We start from the raw sequence: 25574 nt of genomic DNA on the forward strand, positions 1-25574 counted from the left end.
CATATATAAGAGTACTATGATAGTTGCTCACTTTCTCATTATAAAATGGTTATAAGAGATTTCAACTGCATGTGGTATAAAATTTATACACAGCACGTCTGGCACCATTTATATTCCTACCTGTTGGACAGTGCTATTTGCCTGGCCATGGTGTATCCAATCCTTAGTTTCACCTGGGCCAGCCTCAACATGTGTGGCAAGTAAATGTTTTGTATGGGACAGACTGCACTTGAGAAATGACGCCTTTCTCCTACGGGGTAATAATGCTCTACTGCTTCTCCCAGATCTTCCATCTGCAATTACAAAACTGGTTAGTCAAAAACAAATTCAGGACATTCTAATTTCTGGTATCATCAGGAGAAATACATGGCAAGAAAACTCAAACATCCCCAACATGGTAATGCTGTTTTAACCCCGCAAAATTCCAAGTGTCTGGAATGTAAATTCGGTATAGTCTGACGTCATCAAATAAAGAAAAATACATGTAACATATGTAGTAATAGCTGATAATTCGGAATAAGTAAATTATTGTTTAACTCCAATGGTTATTCTCTGATTTCAATCTATTAAGCATCATTTCAATGTTGAGAATACACACACAGAATACCTTTAGTTTCTGACCCAGGTGAAAAGTTCTTACTGCTGCCAATAATATTTGTGATAAGTACAGAAGACATAAACTATCTTCACACATCACAAGGTATCATGATTTACTCTGCCTCTCACCTGCTTTAGGATAATGTCCTGACAGGTGAGGTATGAATTTAGGAGAGCACTGGGGTCTGCAGTGCCTGGGGCTTTACTTGCTCCCTCCAGATCTGCCAGTAGCATAAGGGTTACAGAGAACAGGTGATCCCCTGCTAAAGATAGGTGTGGCACATCCCCTAATAACTTCTTGATGTCCTGTGCAATGAGAAACAGGTATGAATTCCATAACAGACACATTTACAAAGTAGACAAGACAGGAAGTACTTTTGTTGGACGAAAGACAATGTCATGATTCTTTCAACACTTTACTTCCTCACCCTCTCAACTGAAATACCTGACACTGAAAATTTCCCTTAAAGTTTCAACCTACAAACAGAAGCAAGATCAAAAGCTTTGACTAATAGGTTTGAGTTACTTTTCTGATTCCAGCAAATGTATGTACAAGTAGTTCTCCAAGATGATAAGCTCACCTGCAGAATAAGGAGTGTGTTCTCCAGGCTTTTTCCCTCCATGATATTCAGAAGGGCTGCCTGAAGGAAGAACTCGGACTGCATCTCTGCATCCCCACAGGCCTCAGCTTCAGCCACACCCTCAGCACAGTACTGACGACAGTCTGCCAGGTCTGTCACCACCTTGTTCTCAGACCCTGACAATACAGAACAGGCCAACTTTTATTGCTATATCAATATGAGTACTTAACAATCGACAACTTTAAAAGTTATACTGATCAATTAACTCACTTCAAACTAGACTACTCAACACTACTTATAACATTTATGGAAACAGGAGAATTTTGAGAATCCCAGTCAAAATTTCATCTCTACGTTATCTTTGTTTAATTTAAGTCTGTCAACGACAGACAAGTGGGGGATGTGAGGTGGAGGAATTTCAACTGAGGGATTACAAAACAAAATAACAAAAATGACCATAATTGTAATATATATCACCTAGTTAACCTGGTCAGGTATGCGAGAGTTAAATGTGTATAAATGAAAACACCTGTCCAGGATGCACCCTCACAAACTCCAGATATGTACCTTTAACATCTCCAAGACCACGTATCTCTGACAGAAGAGTGCGGACAAGGGCCAATCGACACTGAAGCCACAGTCGTGCATCCAGCCTTGACCTGCTCTGGAAGTTCTGATATGTGAACTGACTGTTGTCTGCCTCAGTTACCGGAACATCATGAGCCCGACCATGCCCACTTCCACTCTTGCTTTTCAATGAGGACGGCCTACAGAGGTATAAACAAGAGATATTAACCCGTCACATTTCATTCTGCCACCCTGTCTTGCTGGTGATGACACCAAATGCTACAAAAAAAAAAAAAAAACAAAAAAAAAAACAAGCCAATTTTTAGTCCTACTTCCTTCCAGTAATGTACATGGAGCTATCCAAGGTAGTTAGGTATCATCATTGTCTCATGGCAAAAACCTCAAATGCAATTATCTTTTACTGTAACAGCCAGAGTTTACTATCTGTCATTGTCTTCTCGTAACTATTACAATTAACATTAAGGTGACTTTGTCCCTTATAGCACAATGCAAAAATTTTGATGTTTCTGTGCTCTTTATATGAGGTGAAAAAAATGTTCTATTTGAATCATCATTTCATGTCATACATTCCACAGATTTTCAGATGAATTGTATGTAAGATATATTCCAGTATTTTTAAAATATAATGAATAAATGCAAAACATGTGCAAATCCTCGCTCATTTTTAACAGTAAAGATCAAAGGATTCTTTAGTAAACCCTGCACCTTTCTATGTCTCAGCCATGCTTTTACTATTAGCCACATGGATACTGCTGGGTTCATAATTCAAAGAAAACATACTTTTTTAATCAGTAAGTCCTCAGTATATTTTCGCCCTAACTCAAATTACAACAAATCTAACACACAAAATATGTATCCCCTCTAGACTCAGCCAGAAACCATTGGTGATGACAGCTTTTGGTACCAAAAACTGAATGAAAACATCAACACTGGGGGTAAATTTTCAGGCTGCGCTAAAGCAGTAGTGGACATGTCTCCAATGTAACCACACAGCCTCCGTGGCTCAGCTAGTGCAGCATAATGACCCAGAAGCCTCACAGCAATGCAATCGCTGTGAGTTAAAGTCCAGCTCATGCTGGCTTCCTCTCCGGTTGTAAGTGGGAAGGTGTGACAGCATCCTGCAGATGATTGTGGGTTTCCCCTGGGCTCTGCCCGGTTTCCTCCCACCATAATGCTGGCCATCATTGTATAAGTGAAATATTCTTGAGTACGGCGTAAAACACCAATCACATAATTAAATTTAAAAATTTAATGTAACCAAAAAAATTCATTCTAATTCATAATCCTAATTTCCCACTGAGGATTTACCACTATGAAATTTATTACTGGCAATCACATTAATGTTTTGGTTCTATATCTCGATATCCAAGGACAATCTCAGGCAGAACTGAATACCGGTATACCAGCAGGCAAGTATGATTGGTCTGAATTGACCCAGAGTTGAGCAACAGATAATCACTGTGTTTTACTCTTTAGACTGGCTATTATGTAAGCTACTCTACTCATTGAGGCCAATTATCTACAAGTGCAGTCTACAAAAGTGTATGTAAGTTCAAACAACTTCGGTAGCATTAATAACAATGAAAAATCTCTGATGTATTTGGCTATCTGTACTTTTTATTACAAAGAAGGTCGTTTGTTTTTGTTTCCTGATCTATTCACTAACATGCAGAAAGATGAAAATGACATTCAAGTTAATAAAACATTGTTAATTCTAACCTGAAAAGAGAAATTACCCCTAATGATAGTTCACCCTTTCACTAATCACCATATACCTGCTTTCTGTAAGTTTCTGTGCCCGTGAACTCTCCAATGGCCATCATCCAAACATATGTAACATCATGACAATATAGAAAGACAATTTTATGGTGTTGGTAAAAGGGTGCGACAAACTACAACCTAAAGCTTTCAAGATCTAAGTCTGAAGATTTTAACAAGAAAAAGAGAACATTTTTTAAAACAAAAACTACATAACAGTGGACATGCAGTTACCTGTTCTGGCTATAGCCACCGTCACTGAAAAGTAACATAATACAGCTGTATTTACTCTAACTGATCTCCTCCAACATATAGGGCATCAGGCCCATGTCAGATAAATGTACATCATGCATGTACATGAATGTGAAACTGTATTATGAAGACACATTCATGTTCATTTTACTTATTTATTTGATTGGTGATTTACGCCGTACTCTGGAATATTTCACTGATACGATGTGGGCAAGCATTATAGTGGGAGGAAGCCAGCAGAATGTACCTGAAACCCTCAGGTAATGTTTACTTCAGGATTTCATAATTCACCAAGAACAAAGGTGTAGTAGTTTCTTCCTAGTTTTAACCAGTTTTCCCCAGTCATTAACATTACTGTTCTTCTGCAAGTCAGACATTTATAGCACAGAATAAACCACTTGCCAAAGAATTAAATGAACTCTGTTCTCTTGTGTCTGCAGTTATGAATAACACTGCTGCTGGGTCTTGATGCCAGCAGTGACAATTCCATCCTCCTAAATCAACATGTGAAACCTGAGAAGTCATTCCTGTTTGATCTCATGAATACACAACATGTGCATCTATAGAACAAACTCAGCTTGCTCAGCAAGCACAGTGACAACATTTCTGTCCCCCACTACCCTACTTCTCCTGCTGATATTTGACTAGGCTCTGAAGTGCATGTTTCTTACACATACCTATCCAAGCTACCATTGATAAATACAGATATTACTATTTATTATGCTACATCCATCAAAAAAAGCAATATGTCACATTATCTGATCACAACACTTCAGCAAGATGCTTAAACTGCTGACTACATTAAAGTAAAATTTCTCCAGAATTCCATCATTAGTCCAATGCATTACATTTAAAGCTCCTTTTTTTCTTACAAATATTATGTACTATCTGTGAACACCAGTAAGTATCATACCTTGGAGGCGTAGGTGGCTTGATGACTGTTTTAAAAAGCTCCGAGTTCTGCATCATCTTCATAGCGGAGAGGACAATTCGGGCTGCCATGGGGGCATGGTGCTTCTGGACAGCAATGGCGGCCTGCTCCAGACGACACAGGACCACCAGTTCTAGCTCTGCTGCTGCCAATCTCTCCACACCTGACCAACAGACAACAGACAGGAAAATGTAGGCAAAAGTATGTGTACATGAACCTACATGGATATCTTCTGTCCTCGCTTCGGAAATACCCTTAATACAGACTTGATGATGCAAGGGTGTTAATACATTGGGTCACGGCAGCCAACTTTCTTAATTTGTCAGATACTGTCTTCATCACTTGTATGGTAACAGTCAGGTTTGCAACCAGAAGAAAACAATGAAACTGCACAACCAGTTAAAGACAAAAATTTGGTCTTTCACACTGGACATCTGAGAGGCACCTGCCAATATATCATACCTTGATCAAATTGTGCCGCCTCCACTAGAACATCTGACAATGAGGTTACCATCTGGTCAGCGACACCCAACATTGTGCCTTTTACCAGCTCCATGGTGACTGGTTCTTTGGTCTCCGTCAACCTCTTAGCCAAGAGGATTCCTTCATTGTCAGACGACCTGTCACCTGAAAACCAACAACGTGAATTTGCACAAGTGTGATAACAAATGTACATATGACAGGGCAAATGGTCTCACAGCTGATGTTGACAGCTTATCATCAGCAACTATAAGACCAATAAGAACAGCGATGTGACAATGCTCTGAGTTGTAACCTGATACAAAAAGCACCTCCACTTAAAAACACATTATGTAAACGATCTCATGTTTTCCTTTCTCTCCATTGCATTAGTCCTTTCACCACAATGCCATGCTGGACATATACATATCATTATTCATCATTCTCAACTGGCTGTACATCTGCATACAGTCAATGTGGCAGTGCAACACAGACCTCCAGAGCAAGGCTGTACTGGATAAGATATACTAACTATGCTGACAGTCTTATTGGCCTTGGCGACAGAGCGCAATGATGGAGATTAATAACACATATTGCAAAATTATAATGCAACCAAGCATGAATAATCAAGCTTTCTCTTCAATGATAACGTAAGTTAATGTTATTCACCTTCCTTATCTTGGGTGTCTCCTGAAGTTGACATGTTGGCTCCTCGTTTAACCGAGGGCATGGCAGCCATGCTGGTGTGATTCACTGCTCCTTTAGAGAGAACAGCAGAGACAGTGGAATGGGGCATCAGGCCTTTAGATGTCTGAGATATACTGGCATTGGACTGTGTCTTTGGTGGATCACTTGGGGAACTGGAAAGTAACAATCACAAAGAATACCAAGATTTGTACCACACATAAAATAAAGTAAAAAATGTTCCTAATACTATTTTATGCTGAGTCATTACTTTTTTCTGTTGGTGATGAGAATAACCTCACAACATAACTTTTAAAATCAACACAAAAGAAAGCAGGATCAAGCAAAATAGCACAAGAAAACTGAGTAAAATAAAAAGCGTTCTGACCACATTCACATAACACCATAGTAGAAGTAGAATGTCTTACAAATTTTTTTCATAAATGAGACTGATTAGGCTACAGTGCCATAGGGTCATGTGATTTATGAGGATAGGTAAAAAAAGTACCTGTGTAAACATTTCAGTTAAGACCTACATTAGGGACAGACAAATTATAAGTTCCCTATGTGTACTGAGGTGACTTACTGGTCTATGAGTGGCATGACAGGGATGTTTTCTGCCAGGGTGACCAACAAATGTGCCTGGGCCAATAGCAGGTGACAGGTCATGTGAGGACCATACAGGGTGGCCAGGTTAGAGGAAAGGCGCTTCTCCAGTGTAAATTCCACAACCTTAAAAGGAATATTATATATTAACATGTCAGCATGATTAAGTAAAAAGAAAAAGAACATATGATATAAAAATGGTCGACCAGTTGGCCTATCATACTTGTATTTTTGGAGTTCTACATTTGTAGATGCATTTTTTACACTAAGAAAAAACTGACACTTCAAGAAACACTGATCAAACTGTATCATTGATACACTATGATCAAACTGTATCAGCTACACACAATGATCAAAATGTATCAGCCACACACTATGATCAAAATGTATCAAGGGCACACTATGATCAAAATGTATCAACGGCACACTATCATCAAACTTGATAAGCGGCAAGCAATGATCAAACTGTATCAGCGACACACTATGATCAAACTGCATCAGCGACACACTATGATCAAACTGTATCAGCAACACACTATGATCAAACTCTATCAGCAATACACAAATGTTACGATTAGAGGCACAAGTACATCAGCTGGTGTTTGCTACGTTCCTTACTGATACACCGAATGTGTCCAATATCTTGCAACTTATCACACAACCGTCAGGCCATGCAGGTATATATGGTAGGAGGAACAACTCAGACTCTTCAAAGTGTTCAATGTACGATACCGACACACCAGGATTCAGGCTTTGTTTTAACAGGGGATTAACCTGTCTCCCTTTAATATGGCAGATGATTGCACATAACGATAACTGAACGAACACAACTTTGATTCACTTATCCCAGCAGAAGAAATTGGCAATTTCCTTGGGAATATCAATGTTTAAAAGTAAATAACATCATAAACAAAAACATGCTGGCAGTGAATTGAAACGCGGTGCATTGTTTCACCATGACGACACAAAAGTCACATTCGAATTTTGTCTGTTTCATCTTCATTTTCAACAAAAACACGACCAAAGTTTTGGTCCCTTTTTCTTGTTTAAACAGTTGTTGAAACTATTAAGTATTTATTCATAAAATTACCACTTGGTTACTGATCAACATGTTGCTAGCCTTTTATTTCTTGTTGTGCCTGGCCCCATGCATTTATGCCTTAGTATCTGGACTTTGGAAGTAAGGTGTGATAGCATTGTAGCCCCCTGTATATTTATATTTCACACCCAATGGGTTTTAGTATTCTTAAAAAGGGTAGGAATCTTGGCTGCTGGATTTGGCCACATTCCATTTTCAATGCACCACACGATGGCACACTACAATTAATGCTAAAGTATCCATAACAAATGGTTTACAGGTTATATATACAAACATTAGCAGGAAGCTAATGAACGTTAAGATGTGGCATTTATTCACAGCAGGTAAATCCCCTTACAGTGAGTTAATTGTCCTAATCATCTGGAACACACACACACATGCGCACCTATGTTGACCAGCAGTACTTTTGAGAAATACAGGAATGTGTTGTTCACAAAAATCCAACTTGTTAAGAAACCGTATATGAGGCACTAAATTGCCACATGTGCACATTCAGTTAAGTATTTCCCCTATTCTATTTTTATGAACAGTACATCCTTAGTTGTGTGGAAATGTGATTTTATGGAACTCAGACATGACCAACTTTGGATATATTTGAAAAAAAGTACTTCAAATGGGCATTTTTCTCAAGTTTCAATCATAATTTTCAAAAACTGAGCTCTGGGGCCTGTAACCTGTCAGCACCATTGCCATATAGTCCTATCGATGTCATTAAAATGATCACTTAGACCTCAAAATATGACCTTGTTACATCTTTTTTGTGCACAGAATTTGGAGTTATTGCGCATGATGGAATACTTTTCCTGGCAGTTCACCTTAAGCCTGGCTGGGGTATGCACTGTGAGGCGCAGTATCATACACTGAACATCAAAGGCTGCGTGGCCATTCAGAGTGGAAAGGCACAGCAGTTATGTATGGCGGGTGGCTGGGCTGCCTAGGCGAGTTTTTCCTCCTTCCACATATACCTCCATGCTCAGACAGATTTAAGTGTGACATATGTTGGTAATAGTACATACTTTCATTACAAAGTCATGCATTTCTCTCAACCGCCATCTTTTGCTTGGCATAAATACCAATAAATTCAACAGTATATATTTTAATATCAGTCTCCCTATTATTACCGCATTATTAATCTTCAGCCTTTACCTTTATGTTGTTTGGATCTGTAATTGACTTGCCCGTGTTAAAGCGGGCAGCTGAGACCTTGGACTGGACTTGGCGGAAGTTGCTGTCACCTGTGTGAGGAAGGCGTTCGCCCTGAAGCAGCCGCTGCAGAGTGATGAATGCTTCAAGGAAGAGTCCTGTGTCAGTCAGCACTCGTACCTTCAGGATTCGCCCATCCACTGATCTCTGGAGGTCACGGCACACATAGGTTGTCAGGTACTGGTTCAGGGTCAACAGGGGAAGGACCTGGACAGATCACAATATCAGGTTATTTTGTTTGCCAAAGTTTAAACGGTTAACTGTGACCCCAATAACAATCTACCAACTCAAGTCTTTTTTTTTGGAACAGTGCTATAATTAGGGTTCACACAGCTTACCTGACGTTGATTTGAAAATTTTTCAACTACAGTGAAGAACTTATTTGCTAATATTCAAGAATATTTGTCTCAAAGAAATGTCTGTTTGATGTTGTAGAAACATTACTGTCATGTCCGTATGTCTACAATATGCATGCCTTTTACAGCTCATGTTTTCCGCAACTCAACAGTCAGAAATCTTTCAAGAACTTTCAAAACAAACATGTGCAATCCCTTTATAATTCTCTCACAATAATTCATCAAAACTGTCTTACAAAGAGGTTGTATCTTCCACGGGCGAGTTCCTCAGTGACCCAGCGTAACGCTGCCACCAGCTGTCGTCCATCGGCTCTGAACTTGTCAGATAAAAGGTCAATACCAGGTACCAAGTGGGTCACCTCACAGCCCTCTCCAACTTCGTACAGCGCGTAATCTCGGTCAGCTGTCGGGTGGGGCAGGGATGAGCAGAACAAAGCCTGGAGGATGACGTATAACTTGCTTATAAATGTATGGTTTTTACTTCACAATTTAACAATAGTAACATAAATTTTAATATGTGTGAACCAAAAATAAATAATGACAATCTTAAATGGTGAATGTGTAACATTTAAACTGCAAAAGGCACAACAATAGTCTGAAACTTAACACAATTATACATGCATTTAACCCTATGTCAATTAATGCAGTATTGAGACAAAATTGGATATTCGTTAATTTCCTAAATTCAGAGGAAGATTGAATGTGCGGGTCCAACCTGAACAATCAACTTACAATAAGATATCAACAACAGAAGATATTAGTTTACCTTGAAGAGATAACCGGAAAGAAAGCAGCATTCCATTCTCAGCCCCAGATCAGATGTAATCACGTACCTGTGGTAAACAATAATACTTTACAGCACAGTGCACAAGATGTTTTCTTTCTGTTTTACTTCAGAAATGAGATATCCAAATTCTTGTACACAAGAATTGTTTTCTAATCTTTGGCTGCCTTCAGTGACTTACTGGGCTATCTTAGAAGCAAGTATTCCTGCTAAAACACATCCCCATAGCCCACAGCGCTGCAGCAGGTCACTAGACGTCTCTTCTTTCTTGTACAAAGTCTGTCTCCAGGTGTGCAGTGAGTCGGGCAGGTTGAGCACAAGGTCTAAGCCTTCAGACCACCACTTATAGGCAGCTCTGGGAAGAAACAGTATTAACATGATTAAAATTCATAAAATCCCAGGTTTTCTTCATTTACACATACAGTTCTTTCTCATTTCAAGCTATGCAAATTAAGACAGGACAAACACATTTTTTCCAGATTGTGACTTGACAAGAGTGCCTTACTTGACAAGAGGATGTAAGAGAGAGTAAATTGAAAAGAGGTCATATTTCACGGGTTATGTGTGACCATTTGCCAGCTATCACACTGTTGTCGCTACTCTGGTGCTCTCTATGCTGTATGTTTTTAATAATATTGACTAAAATGCATCACAGCAATTAAAAGATACAAATGTCGAGTGACTACCTTATATTTCCAGCATGGTAGTGGAGGTTACCCAGCTCGTGGGAAGCCTGGGCAGCAGCACTCCTGTGGTTTTTGGCTAACAAGATAGCTGCAAAGCAAAAAATGTTCCCTCTGATATATATGGATCACAACTTAACAGAGGCATCTGGACAAGTAGAACTCTAAGGTACCCTAATTCCTCAACCTTCTCGCAAATCAAGTGATTTTGGGGACCAGACAACATTGGTTGGATGGGCTAATTTCAGGGCTTTCACAAAAAGTATAACTTTACCAGTCTGCACAGAATAATGCCTCCAGATTATGCTTGAATAAACACCTTACAAAAATCTGAAAAGGTTGAAGAATTACAGATTTGAACTGACATAACATTTCTTGATGATCATATTGAATTCCGTTACAGGCTTTTTATTTCTAATTGCAGGAGGATTACTGGTATCTGATTTTATCACAAAGACTGTGTGTATATCCGAAGCATTATATCTACAAAGTAGGTCTATTTGAAATTTTTCTTTCTTTGGATATATTGGACTAATTTGTACAAAGAAGTTTTGGGAGATTTTGCAGCAAATATTGAGTCTTACAACCAAACCACAAATTTCCTCGTGACTTGGATCCCAAGGACAACATTCTTGTGCTTACGGATACTCTACGTGACAATTTAAGGGGCTGCAGAAAAAATAATCATCCTCAGCTCCCCAAACATCTGTGTAAGAATCTTGGTATGTTTGCTTTTCACACCCTTTTTCCCTTGATGACTTAAAATGAAATGCAAATTCAGATCAGTCTAATTACATCTCAAAGCCGAGATGCCATGATGTTTTGAGGACTACATCATTTATATCTGTATGTTATAAGTTGCTTACTGATGGTCTTGTCATATGAAGAGATGACAGTGGACAGTTGAGACTTGGGGAGTGGAGAAGACTGGATGTCCCCAATGTAACGAAACTCCTCCCCCTTCAGGTCCGGAGGCATGACTGGTTGAGGATGGTCAGGGTTGGCCACAAAGTCCACATGGGATGTCTCTCGTGTCGAGCAGCTCTCAACTGTAACACACATGCTTTGATATCATCACACAGCTTTAGAAATAGCTGATTATCTCGTTTCAGAAGCTTTTTTCATAAAATTTAAATATTTCCTAAAGCTAAAGATAAGGAAGTACACCAAAATCAAACTGAAATCCTAGTAAAAGAGGATAACCTAACCAACATAGTGTCATATCCTCATATAAAATATAGTCTGGAAACCACAAAGTTAAACCACATTAGTAAATTGCCACCAATAAACAATGCAACTAACCGTTTTGCTGCCCTGCCAGGTAGAGCACAAGGAGTTTTCTGCTATGCTGAAGGGCACGGGCTGTGTAGTTCGACTGGTCCAGAGCAGCTCTCAGGCTCTCAAGGGTTCCCATCACATCCAGGGGCACAGACACCAGCTGACAGCCCTCAATATCTGCACCCAAATTCCAGGATATATATATATGTATGTAGTCATGAATATTTCACTTATACCATGGCAGCCAGCATCATAATGGGAGGAAACCACACAGAGCCAGGGTGAAACCCACAAGAATCTGCAGGTTGCTGGCAGACGTTCCCACGTATGACCAGAGAGGAAGAAAGCATGATCTGGACTTGAACTCACAGAAAAAGCATTGGTGGGAGGCTCCTGGGTCATTGTGTCGGGCATGCTAACCCCCTTGACCACAGAGGCCCCTTCAGTGGTATTCATTTACCTTCTATAATTCAAATTGTTGTTAAATTCATCTCAATAGCAAAACAATCATATTAGAATTAAACAAACTGAGTGTATATAAAGGAATGTAGAGAAAACAAAATAGGAAAAAAAGACAAAAACGGGTAAGAGATAAAAGCAAATTTGGTAATAAAACAATGCCTGGAAGAGGCAAACAAAACTTGCCGATCAAATCAAGCCAAATACCAACCTGTGTAGCTTGGGACTGAATCCAGGTCCACCAGTTGACTTTTACCTGACTTGGACTTGTGTTTCTTTATGTCAATAGTCAACTGAGATTTTACATAATCCTTGGCTGTGACCACATGCCCTAACTGTCTCCTCAGTCTCCTAAAGTGAGGCTGCACAGGCCTTGGCCCACCTGCCCTGCTTATCTGCTCTGTCAGGTTCCGCTGTGCCTGTACTAGCAAGGGCAGAACCTGCTCTGCATACCTGTTGCTAATGAAGTAAACAGCAAAAATCCACTTCATTTTACACTGAAATTACATTTCCTTACATGTTTACAGGTGCATATACATTTACCCCATAAAGTATGAATATATTACTGGAATATATTACTGCCAACGACACTGTTGCCCTGCTCTGTTGACATATGAAACAAACTACCCTAATTCTTCTAATTTATGTACCCTAAGTTTGCTCTTTTAGCCAATATACATGTAATTGTAGGAGGAATATTTACTTTATTTTTTTCACATGGTTAGTTCATCTAATGACCAACATATTTACATCTTCACTTTTCAAAAAAAAAAAAAATGGACGAGAAATGCTATTCTTGGCTTTCAGCACTACTACTATCTGTGTTAAATATCAGAAGAATTAGGCAGTCTCTTACTTGGAGAGGTCTGTGAATCTGAGTGCAATGTCTGCCAGTCTCTCCCATTTATGCTCATGAAACATAACCTCTAGGCTTCGAAGAACAAGTCTTTTCACCCAGCGGATGTCCACAATGCCAATATCATCTAGGGGACTCTCAAATGCCAGGCTTGCAGCCCCTTTTTCCATGGCAATATTACCCATCCAACTCTCAAAGTAGCGACCCAAATTATGCCCCTTGATTTTGGCCTGGAAAAAAAACAGTTCAAGCTTATTGCTCAATATTTGAATTCTACTGCATTAGTTAAGAAATAAACAATTTCTTGCTCTAACATGTTGCAGTAAATAGATTGGAGTTGAAAGGGGTGAGGGGATTGGCAGAGGGATCAACTATTTAATAACAACATAATGGTGTATTATGCATGGTTTACAAGACATAGTGCCATATACATGTTGTACCAGACTAGTACTAGGTTGTCTCCCCCTTCACAGACAGAGGGAGCATTCTGCTCAGGTTTGCTGCACCCTGCCGGTACAGGTCACTAACATACACTGTACATTCTGTGACACAGCAATAGATCATAAGTGATGTCACAGGCGACAGCAGGCTATAGGAGAGAGGAAATGGTATTCTGATCAGTCTGAAGCCAGGGCCGACCAGATGCAGGCAGGTATCTCCAAAAAGATTGGTACAACAGAATAATAGTTTTCCCATCATCCTTCCCCAAACTCCTCCTAAAGCATTGCTCCACAAGAAGAATGTCATGTGGATATTGTTATTATTAAAAATGCAGGTACTATATATGCTTGCTAGATAGTTAGTTGTACTTTTCAGTTCAATTCTTTAAAGTATCACATTGTATCAAACAGGGTTAATTAAAAGCATGGGTTTTGCAGTGTTAACATTTCCATGTGCTCTTGTTACAAGTATATTTTAGTACATAATGTGAAGGAAGGTCAAAATTATCAATTTATACATGAAATAACTATATGTATGTCTTGTTCAATAGCGAATTCAAAAGTTAATTTAGAATTTCATGCTTTATCATTTTATACAATGATAACATTAATTTTCTGTTGACAACCTGAATGGGACACCTACAATGTCTGTGCAGTTGCTTACTGGCTGAGGCATTGCTCTACACCCAAGTTCTAATGCAATAACTGCCTGTCCATCAGCAGGTCAACAGCAGTACATTCACTCAACAGGCATGCGGGATACCGTGTTACCGATGTACAGCAATGAACCAGTTGGGCTGGAAAAGTACATGCCCACTCTTGCTTACATGGCCGGAGCACTGTTTTACTCACATGCAAACATGCAACATGTGCACTATCAATGCAGCTAGTCAGACGTAAATGCATTCAGGGGGTACCTTGTTACTGATGTAAAGCAATTGGATATGTTGTCAAATGTAGCTAATATGTATGTGCAATGAAGACACATAAAGTTAATAAATGGAATAATCAATGAAGCTCAGGACTTGCGTCGATTTGTAAAGCAAACAATCTAGTGCTCAATGGGCATGATCACTACATTTGCATCACAAGCAATTTTAAAAACACAAGTTTGGAGAATGCGAGAAGAGCCTTGGTACAATAGTGTATAAACAATGACATTTTGGACCTTACCACTTTCTCCAGATTGAGCTATAACAAGAACTACACAACACATTCAGAATATTTAATTGTTTTTTACCTTAAGTAGCACACAGATACACATAAATATGTATCAACTGATACTCCACCAATCTGGAAGTCTACAAGTCTATATCATACTTAAAGGAGAAGAAAATTTCAAAAAATGACACTATAGACTGAAAAGAGCACATTTTTTTCTATCTGGTGGTGCCTGCTGCTTAATTTTGCGATTTTTCCTCGCCATACATGTAAAGCCTGAAAACAGCAAAGATGGCATAAATCACTGAGTCCATCGCGTCATCCATCTTTAACACCCTGTGATTTATGCTGGGTGCGTTGCCTCTCAGCCAATGAGAGTCGTTAAAACTGCCAGCTTGCTTGTGTAAACTTGGAACCTACGTAAACATTCCGGTTTCCCGATCGTCAAGTGTGAAGAAGAGTTCTACCAGAAATGTACGAACTGCACTTCAGCGGTTTCTGATTGCAATTCTCCTCCTAACACTGAACACTTCAGGACTAGTTCTTCGGAAAAATGAAGTCACCCACGGCGGATTTTGGCGCTGACTTTTTTTATAATTTATCAACTTGAGGTATATATTAGAATTTTTTTTCTGGCATGCATACTTTTTTCAATGGTATTTGGTTGATATTTAAATTTTCTTTACTTTTAAGATACACAAACTTTGTCTTACGAAGCAAAGGAAAAAGCTGTCTCAAAGGTACCTTTTTAGCCTGCGTTTCCAAATCTCCCTGCAGCTGAGTGATCATGTCAAGGATACACAGGCTGGCCATACTGAGTGGTTCCCACATCAGAGCCCTCAGAATGTCCATGGAGACCAGGCCTGCATCCTGACTGGATGTGGTTGGGGTGTATGCTCGCAGCATGGCAGTGTGGATGCAGTTCCACAGAGCACGGCTCGCATTCTGAAGCAGCGTCCAGTGGCGCCCTCTGTGGGCTAGCACCTAACAAGAACAGACACATGCATAACTGATGACCAACAAGACCAAAATCACAACATCCACATAATAATTCTATTCAACCTATTACTGATCACTACAACCATGGGAGGCAAAATAAAATAAATTGCCTCTTAATGAATGAAATTGGATTAAAAGTAAATGAGTTATGAAGACTCAGCCACTTTTATGAAACTTAATGTTTCAATAAACTTTATTTTATTAAATTGATTCAGTAAGGAGTAATTAAGTAAATTAAACCTTTAAAAGGTTCGCTCATACCACAGCCCGTGTGAAGAACATGAAGGTTTTCTCCAGGCACTCTGTGGTGACTTTGGTGGTCAGGGTTGTTACTGTGGGTTCCTTGTGTTGTTTGTGATCAGGCTTGTATGGGCCAATGTCCGAGCGGTAGGTCCTTGGAGTGTCCTCAAACAGAGCTTCTGCTATGACGTTCAAGGTAGTAGGGGCATGACCTACGCATACACACATGTAAATGTTGTATCCCATACAAAAAAATGAACATACATTAGAGTTTAGTTTTGTGAATTTACTGCTTCCCACGTTGTAAGAAGCCTAGAACCTTTTACATCGTTTCTCTATAAAATGTTTGAAATGTTAACAGCATATCACTGAGTTGGGTCCCTCTTGTTCACCGTTATATTTGTCTTGCTTCCTCAACTTATTCACAAGTACTAATTTCTTTCAATATGTAAGTAAACTTCTTCAGGTTTAACAAAATCTCTCAGCTTGTCTGTGTATTTTTCTTGCCATTTTTCATCTCACAATTCCAACAGTCTGTAAAACCATGCTGCATATTCCAATGTGAACAATACATAAAGCCGATACACCTGTTCCATATAAACACAATAGTGGATACTTTTTCTTAAATAAGGATTTAAGCTTATTACCATTAATGCCATACTGTGTAAATTAACACAAGTTCCACTAGTGCTCTTAAAATTCAAAATTAATTTGCAGGGTAAATATAGTAACTGCACAGCATTTAGTGCATTTCACACCTGTTGCCGCTGCAGCAGCTATCTCAATCCCTGTAGTCTTTGCTTCCTGTCTATCTGCCAAATCCAGTGCAGCCAGTAAACTGTGGTTACTCAACCTGTCAACAGGAGCTGTCGGGCCTCCCTCCCATCCCACAATCAGGGTGCCCGTAGTCTCCAAGGTAAACCATTCCTGGTCTAAGAAGGATGTCCTGTCAACAAAACACTTATCACTTGAGGTGAAACAGCACTGGAAGAATACAGACCAGACAAACAATTCACATCCAGTCCTCTTGTCTTTGAACATGTGCTTTGGGCCGGGGGGGTTAAGCGGGTATGGGACTGGCAGTTTGTACAAATGATACAGTTAATAAAAGTGTTACAGAAGGACTTACACAGAAATGCGCACCTTGTATGCAATATACTTGTGTTTTGTAGGGGACATTTCGGTGATAACTGTACTTCCACAAAGGACACAAGGAATACACAGGCAGAGGAGATGTCCATCCTTCTGCATGACGGAGAATGAACTTTGTACAAACTTGATTTAGAATTATGGACCAACACAGTTTATTAGATAAAAGGCAAAAATGTCAATAATGTATCACTATAGGTATTGCTTTGCAGAGTTTTCACAATGAGCAAAGCATTTGAAAGTACCTGAACACTTTATTGGCTGCACTTCCGAGCACTTTCTCTCTCTTTTCCAGTTTTTGCAGCAAATCATTAAACTGGCTCATCCCTTGAAGAATGTTCATCTGAAAATGCAACAGTAGGTGTCTGTATGGAAATTTAAGAATTTCTTCTTTATTATAACAAGGGTTGCACAAATTTTTCTATGGATAAAAAATGACTAACTGCCCTAATGTAAATTACCTGAACAAGGTAGGGCATTTCTTCTGTGATCAACTTCCGAAGACGGCGACGACGAAGGAAGCTGCGATACAGCTCTGGGAAATGAAGGGTCAAAGTATCCAATGCCTGTCAACAGACACTTAGCGCATGAAACTTCACTTCACATAAGAAAGTTATGAATATACTCGTATTCATTGACAAAAACAAATAATGTTGATCCTCATGATCTGATAGGCTTTTTAATTAAAACAGTGAAGTGTGTATTTACAGTCTTTTGATTTCTACAGGCATGTTTATTCTAATATTCAGATTGAACAGGTAGGGGAGAGGAGAATTAACGAATTGTGGACTGGAGTTTTTACTAATTTTCAGTGATTCTGTATTGATGTCTCTACATTTAACTCTACTCCTTCTTGATGCTGACGGGCTGTTTCAGACATATTTGAAGTCACATTGATGGCCTGTAAAACAAACAAAAAAACAAAAAATAATAAAAATTGTAACAAAACATGACAAGACATGACAAGGCAGAATGGTGATGTTCACAGCAATATGACACAAAGTGCTACAACAACACATTTCAAGTGATGTTTGCTTTTTTCAGACATTAAACACAGCCAAAAATGACAGAACAAAATGGATTGGAGCACCAAATGGTTTTACAGATACCATACCCAAACTTCTCAATTCTTCTTCAATAAACAGCTTGTAAACAAGACTTCACTTAGCTGATGACAGCTGAAAAATTGCACTGCCATATTTTCTTTGATACAGTATGTACTGTATCATTTTTCTAACTGACAGAAAAGCAAGTTTATAAACAATTAATGAAGAATACTTGAAATACTTGTGCATGTATCTATAGGTTTGTGCTACCTTGTACTTCCTCCGCTTGTTGGGCCTGACTAATGCTTGGCGGGCCGTAGCTTGAGAGCCTTTATTCCGCGGGGTGACATCCACAGGCTGGACATGTAGGAAAAACACACAAGGTAAAGTAGACATGTCACATTGTCTGATCAAACATTAATGTTAATCCAAGCATAAATCAACCAACCTCATAGCTTGACATTTCTGTTACACCTCTTTTTATTTTTTGCACCTTAAGTCCAGAATGCTGACCAGTACATGGCAGTGAGGATTTTTATGGGTGAGCTAGGATAAAATATATATATTTCAAATCACCTTTGTCCTATCAGTAAGCAGTCTGACCTGTTTGCTTCATGCTTAAAATTGACTGGCAAATACAAAAAGTAAGATGTATTGCAGTAAATGTTGAAAGAATACAGTTAAATTTCATTTACATCTAAACCTCCACCACAAACTACAGAAATTGTACATCATAACTGAGAAGGTTGTCATTAAGAAAACACACCACAACCAAATATAGAAATGCATTTAATACATGTATTTACGATTGTCTTCATGTGTTTATCAATGACTTGAGATACTATAAAATGTCTAAAGCACCTTGGACTTATCTCTGGAGTATTCCACCATTGCTGCTGCAAACTTCTTTGGATCTTCGCCTGTCACATTAGGACCACCTACTTGTTTGCCAAAAGCTGGGCGGATTCCAAGAATTTGCTCATTACGCCTTGAAATCAAATAAACACCAATAGCACAAATGGATTGATTAAGCGTATTTTCATAACATACTCAACAGAGCAACTTTGAAGCACTTTTATTAAATTATCTGATGCTGAGGGCATGAACTGCAGTCAACATTTCAACGTTGAAGCAATGCTGAGTACTTGAGAGACTCAAATATAAAACACTATGATCCTAAGATGACTCTCTCACAACTTAGAACATAACCTCAGTTGATGGTTTTAGGTTAATAGGTAGTACACAGTATGTCTCCCACAAAATAATGATTGCTTTTCTTCCTGTTTAGTTTAAGCTGCACCAGAAGTCATAATAATGTTCATTACAGTATCTGATCAAACCACAATTTTGGGGCTCGATGGATGAGTGGTAAGCATGTTATCACAGCAAAATGCCAAAGGAGCCTCTCACCAATGTGGTCACTGACATTTCAAATCTAACTTCTGCTTTCTTCCTCTAGGGTATGCATGGGAAGGTCTGCCAGCAACATGTGAATGATCAACACTCTGCCAGTCTCCTCTCATCATAATGCTCTTCACCATTGTATAAGTGAAATATACTTAAGTATGGGGTAAAACACCAATCCTATAAATAAATAAACAAATAAATAAATAAATAGATAAACAAATAAATAAAACCACTATCTAGATTCGTCCACTGCTGATTTTATGTACCATATTTACTTATGGCTCTCTTTTTAAGAAAGAAGAACCTACGCTTACTTCGCTATCCACTGGTGAGCATCTTCACACCAGTCGAGTGCCATCTCAGGTTGCCCCTCACTCAAGGCCTTCTGTACCAGCTGAACAAGAAATTCCAGGTAACGTGCTCGCCGCTTAAACTTTACCACTGCAATGAGATAATAAAAATGGAATTTCACTCTACACCACTGCTACTAATACCTGTTTACATCTGTTAACTCTTAAAACACTAGTATCTACATGTATGTTAATGTATGGCAGAATGGTAGAAAGAGATCACATAGCACTAATGTACAGTACTATAGGCACCGCTGTGGGGTGAATGATGTGTCACTGAGGCACATCATCTTGTCTATTCAGATCCACTACAAGTCCATTACTTACAGTTAAAAACTGTTTCTAAGTAGAAACCAATGACATCCTTTCTACCATTCTGATGTACATGAACATGGATTCATGTTGTTCATTTATCAGCTAAACTGCAAAGAAATATTATAGTAGTGTACACAGCTTTGGACAGTTTCTCTACAGGACAACACATCACAACAGCTAAATTTACAGATAATACATACACTCTTTGAAGACAACTTTACTGGGCAGGAAGGCAATGTAAGCATGGAGAACATTTGGATCTTCATATCCTGTCAACTCATGATCGCTCTGAGCTGTGAAATGAAAACCAAAAAAAAAAAAAAACACCTATGGTCAGCTTAGAAAATTACGTTGTAAACATAAAATCAATTTTTGTCTGATAAGTTAATACAAACTTATCAATATGAGCTTTGAAAAAAAAGATCTAAATGAAGCAATGACTTTTACACCTAGGTACAATACATGAATGTGTTTTTAAATTAATTTGATATTCTGAACTACATGCAATTAAGTGTTCAAGTGATGCACTTTGATTTTCCAAAATGCAGAGATATCTGCCCAAATGAATTAATAGCTTTCAAAGGTGGGTAACTAGGAATCTGACTGTTCACTTACAAAGCTTGGTTATGGTCATCATGTGGGCCTCCAATGCTTTCAGCTCTTCATTAATAGCAGGCTCACCCTCATCCCTGAATGGACTTGGGTGCTTCCTCTTGGTGCGTTTCTTCAAATGTGGGGCTTTATTTGCCTCCCCTGTCTTTGAGTCAGGGGCCACAGTCATGTCTGATTTGTCTTTTTGCTCTGGAGAACCTGTCTGCTTTTGCTCAGCATGGTCCGTGGAATCAGAACATAGCAGCTTCCTCCCAGCTTCATTCAGGTTACTGGCCAACGTTTTCTGGCCTAACATTCTCAGCACCTGTCAAACACAAATTGGCACCATTTTCATGCCTCAGAAATCCAGAGACATACTAAAGCCAGAATGTTATCAGCTAGGGGCGTGAATTGGTATCCACGAACCTTTATGTGTGCAAACTGTCTGCTAAATGTGTAACAATAAAGGTCTGATAACATAAATGTTCTTCAAAAGTACTCAAAAGTGTGAATATCTATTCTCAAATTCCCAAAAAACACAATGTCGTCTAGAATTAGTTTTCAAGTTAAACATTTTCAAGATGTAAAGACCGTGGAGTACAAATGAGCACAATGGAAGTAAAAAATACAATCAACATTGCAGAACAATTATTCATACACTGGGAACAATGACAACCTAGAACCATATCATGATATGGAACCCAATAACTCTGTGCCATGAGTTCTGTCACCCACTGGCTAGATAAAACAATCAAGTACAGTGATATATAAATACCTGAGCTGGTACGCATTTACACAGTTACAAATTAAAATGGTATGTTTTTGATTATATAAAATTTGAGATGCATTTCAATCTTTGACAACACGTGCTGACTGATTACATAACAGGCTTCAGTAAACTAAGTTAATATTTAACAGGCATTCATCACAGAATAAAATGAGCAAGTTTCAAAAAAGATACATCTATAAGGCAAAGTTACTTGTTGAATTTATTGCCTTGTTGTTTTCCACGGATTCTGGCTTAACCACGTTCTCACTATGATATAACCGAAGTATTGTCAATGGGCTTTAAACCCACAATTTATGTGTTCATTGTTCTCTTGATAATGGCAAAAACACAGCTATCAGCACCCAAAATAAAAATATCAGAGATCCTTCAACATTGTTTTGGTGTATAAAGTGAAGAGCACAAATAATATGACAGCATTAAAATCAAATGTAACAAAGCATGACTGTATTCATGTTTGTTAATGCATTATATTACTAATAATATAAAGAGCACATATCTATCAGCATCTACCCCAGGCAAATAAAACCACAGTATACCCAGCTCACTGTTTAATCAATTGAGACTGATAGATAACAACAATTTCAGCTCCACAATCTTTCTTAGGTAGAATTTTGCCTTTTTACATGAAATATTTGTGTGGTTAATTTGAGTTACATGTAAAGTGATAATACATAGCAGAGAACTTACTTGATTGCAGTTAGCTTTGTGTCAAAATATGTGTCATTCATACATTAACTGATTTAGTGTTATGCCAATAACTTCTAAATACCGTAGCAGAGGATGTAAATAAATGACGAGGATTACATGTTATATGAACAGCCTATATTTTGGTTGTGTTTCTTTAATCTTAATGGAGGAAACGTAGATCTATATGAACAACGGCAACACTGAATTTCAATTTAACTACATGTAAGTTTGGTAGCTGAGGCATTCTTGATATTAAAGAACATTCAAATAAAACTATAAAAGAAGGTACAGACACTGATGTATCCATAGTTGTATGCTATGTCTGGTCACTGTATGCAGAGAATCAAGGCAGTGCTCACTGAGCCTTTAGTGCACATGCACCCCCAGCCCACTGAGCTGTTGCCTGGCAACCAGGTTACATCTACTGGTCCCACAGAATAATGGTATGGATAATGCTGCAGAGGGCAAAAACTAAATACATGAAATTATAAGACTGTTAACTGTATCAACCATTTTACAAAAAACATTTTCTGCTACACAAAAATATTGTTAAAAACTAAAAGGTGAGTTAAAAATCAAGTTGGTACACCAAATTTTAAGGGGAATTAAATTACTGCATTCATTTAGGCACAGAATAATCAGACACATTATGCACATGTTAGACCCTACAAGGGAGACAGGGATGGGAATGGCAGGGTATATAGGGCCACACAGTATCTCAGCAAAACAGGGAGGTCCGGTACCATTGGCTCCTATGTGCTTCTGTTCTGACTTGATTGTGATTTCTCATCACTGGTAATTCATATTAGTGTTCCATATAGTGCTTCCAATGGTGATCTTTGACCTCCTTTTTTTTTTATTTTTTATTTTATTTCCTTCCTATCCATATGCTTACTGTGCAAATCTTCTTTTAAATACCTATAAAAGTAAGTCCTCTTATAATAAGATTTTATTTATTTATTTATTTGGGGTTCAAGCCATTCAGGCTTGAATCTCTGTTGTATCTGTCAGGATTATTTGTTTTTATTATTATTATTCTCGGCAAAACTGTGACGCCTTTCTAGCCAATACGGTTAGGCCAAATTTTATAAAATTTTAGTATGTTTATCTGCATACCTTCAAGTTGTGCATCGAATCTTTTGGGCCGATTGGTTATGTGACTTGGCGGCCATATTGGATTTTGTTGAAAACCTTTAAAATCTTCTTCTTTAAAACGGCTGATGGGATTGATCTGAAATTTAAACTGTAGTTGCACTAAGCCTAGGTACATTTAGGGTGTATATGAAAAGTTTGTGCGTTGAAAATTGTAGAAGCTCGCATTTGGGTGAATATGCCATGTGACTGAAAAATTTATTTTTTTCTAATAACTTCTACACTTTTACACATGATGTTGTACAAATACTCCTGCCTGATGCAGTTTTGGACACTGAGTCCAGATATGCTAATTTTGGGAAACCGGAAGTGACGTCATCAAAACTGAAAATGTGAATATCTCCATAACCAGTGAAGCTGGAGTCGCAGTCTTAAGGCCTAACATCATCCCAAGGCATGAAGAGAAATTTGACATAACCGGAAGTGACGTCGGCCAACCGGAAGTGGTACATTCCAAAACGAAAATGGCTATTTTTACAAGTTTCAAAATTGAAAAACTTCTGCGGCTAAATTAGCATGGCAGAAATGTGTGAAATCTAACTAGGTAGTAGGAGTGGGGACTGTCTTTTATACGAATAAAAGTTTAGGTGTCTCAGGTCACGTGACCCAGCCGCCATGTTGGGTTGCGAGTAAAAGATTTGGGAAACATTTTCTTCTGAACTTAACATTCGACTGACCTGACATTCTCTACATGGAACAACTGTTGCCTGTGAATTATTTTGACAGAGGCAGAATGCAATATGTCAGGAAAAAAACAGGAACAGAAGTGATGCCATCTCAAATCAAAAATTTTAAAAATCGTCGAAGTGTCTTAATAAATGTTGGAGTTGTAGTGCTTGAAATATTTTCCAAAGGCTGATTTACTATATTTGGCACTTTGACGTTCCCATGTTATATAATGCATTTTAAATGCGTTTATGACCAGGATGAAGGTGGAAATGTTGATGGCATGCTACCCGACGTAGTTTGAGGTCCTGATCATGAATCGGGGCTTGTTTCTTTAGTATGACTTATCATTTTGCCGCCACTTGCCATCAAAGTGTGAAAAAGCGCAATTTACACCATGTTGCAGAAGTCTTGTGACAGAACACTGTTATAGAAGTAAAGCTGAATATCACTGGGTGCAAAGCACTATAAATGTACTCAACATGTGCTGAACATCGTTGAGCTGTGTTGAAAAAGCAGGGACATACCCACCTTCAAATATTGTCCAAAGTGTGATCATTGTGTTATTTTATAAGAACTTCAAAACAATGCTCCATGATTTAACAGCCTGGAAGTTGTGAATAAGTACAAAAACCTTGATACTGCCCAAAAACTGGTAAGATATTCATGTCAAATATGTCTTTTTTTTAAAGAGTGTGTTTTAGCTCTCAGGCACAAGTCCCGCAAGTTTGCGGAGGTGTCTTGGTTCTCTGAATTCATTGTTTTTATATCGATGCAATTAAAAGCATGCCTTTTTTTTATAACATAACTGTCACATGATATCAAGATAAAATTAAGCGTACCTTTGAAGAAAAATGTTAACCCCCTTAATAAGTATATTGGGAAGTGTTTACTATTTTCTTTTTTTGTCCATGCATTTCTTTCTGGTTACATTCAAGAGTATTATTTACAAGTGGTAAATTCCAAAACGACTAGATTTTTGGTATTTTCTTTCAATGTATTTCGGGGTTGAACTGCTTTCTCCAGCTACTTTTTTAACAGAAAGAGTTATTTTTACATTTTGCCAATCAGTATTGTTGTATATTAAGTTTGATCAAAGAGTTCTTAGTAACCACCAGGTGTGTTATTTCCTTTCAACTAACTGTATGTATATGTATATGTTCATAGCATATTCCAGTGGAATATGATGCTTGTTTAATTTGTCTTATGTTTATAATTGAAAAAATTTGTCTCATGATGTACAAGATGTGCTGTTTAGTTTCAAAGCATTTCCCCATCATTAAACAGCCTGAAAGTTGGGAATAAGAACAAGACATGTTATATCCTTAATACTACCCCAAAACTGATAAAATGTTCATGAAATGTGTCTTTTTGTCAAACTCAGCTTTTAGTTCACATATGCCAGTC

The 25574-nt window shown here is 38.3% G+C and overlaps 1 protein-coding gene across 2 annotated transcripts in view; it reads right to left on the bottom strand.

Moving 5' to 3' along the window:
• LOC135470090 (cilia- and flagella-associated protein 54-like) overlaps positions 1-25574 on the bottom strand; it is a 50981-nt gene that overhangs the window by 7827 nt on the left and 17580 nt on the right. For both annotated transcript variants that reach the window (XM_064748837.1, XM_064748838.1), the window contains 29 exons: positions 20897-21197; positions 20482-20574; positions 19931-20057; positions 19071-19197; positions 18480-18566; positions 17999-18064; positions 17625-17729; positions 17409-17506; positions 16773-16960; positions 16036-16226; positions 15520-15759; positions 13175-13404; positions 12530-12777; positions 11884-12036; positions 11448-11630; positions 10585-10672; positions 10080-10253; positions 9881-9947; positions 9351-9551; positions 8702-8965; positions 6437-6582; positions 5836-6026; positions 5170-5334; positions 4690-4870; positions 3759-3782; positions 1746-1945; positions 1179-1354; positions 727-903; positions 121-293 (listed from right to left, as the gene is read on the bottom strand). In XM_064748837.1, the coding sequence (XP_064604907.1) occupies positions 121-293; positions 727-903; positions 1179-1354; positions 1746-1945; positions 3759-3782; positions 4690-4870; positions 5170-5334; positions 5836-6026; positions 6437-6582; positions 8702-8965; positions 9351-9551; positions 9881-9947; positions 10080-10253; positions 10585-10672; positions 11448-11630; positions 11884-12036; positions 12530-12777; positions 13175-13404; positions 15520-15759; positions 16036-16226; positions 16773-16960; positions 17409-17506; positions 17625-17729; positions 17999-18064; positions 18480-18566; positions 19071-19197; positions 19931-20057; positions 20482-20574; positions 20897-21197 (4664 nt within the window). The remainder of the gene's footprint in view (positions 1-120; positions 294-726; positions 904-1178; positions 1355-1745; positions 1946-3758; positions 3783-4689; positions 4871-5169; positions 5335-5835; positions 6027-6436; positions 6583-8701; positions 8966-9350; positions 9552-9880; positions 9948-10079; positions 10254-10584; positions 10673-11447; positions 11631-11883; positions 12037-12529; positions 12778-13174; positions 13405-15519; positions 15760-16035; positions 16227-16772; positions 16961-17408; positions 17507-17624; positions 17730-17998; positions 18065-18479; positions 18567-19070; positions 19198-19930; positions 20058-20481; positions 20575-20896; positions 21198-25574) is intronic.

The sequence above is a fragment of the Liolophura sinensis genome, chromosome 7 (assembly GCF_032854445.1).
Source record: "Liolophura sinensis isolate JHLJ2023 chromosome 7, CUHK_Ljap_v2, whole genome shotgun sequence".
In the NCBI taxonomy this organism is placed as follows: domain Eukaryota; kingdom Metazoa; phylum Mollusca; class Polyplacophora; order Chitonida; family Chitonidae; genus Liolophura; species Liolophura sinensis.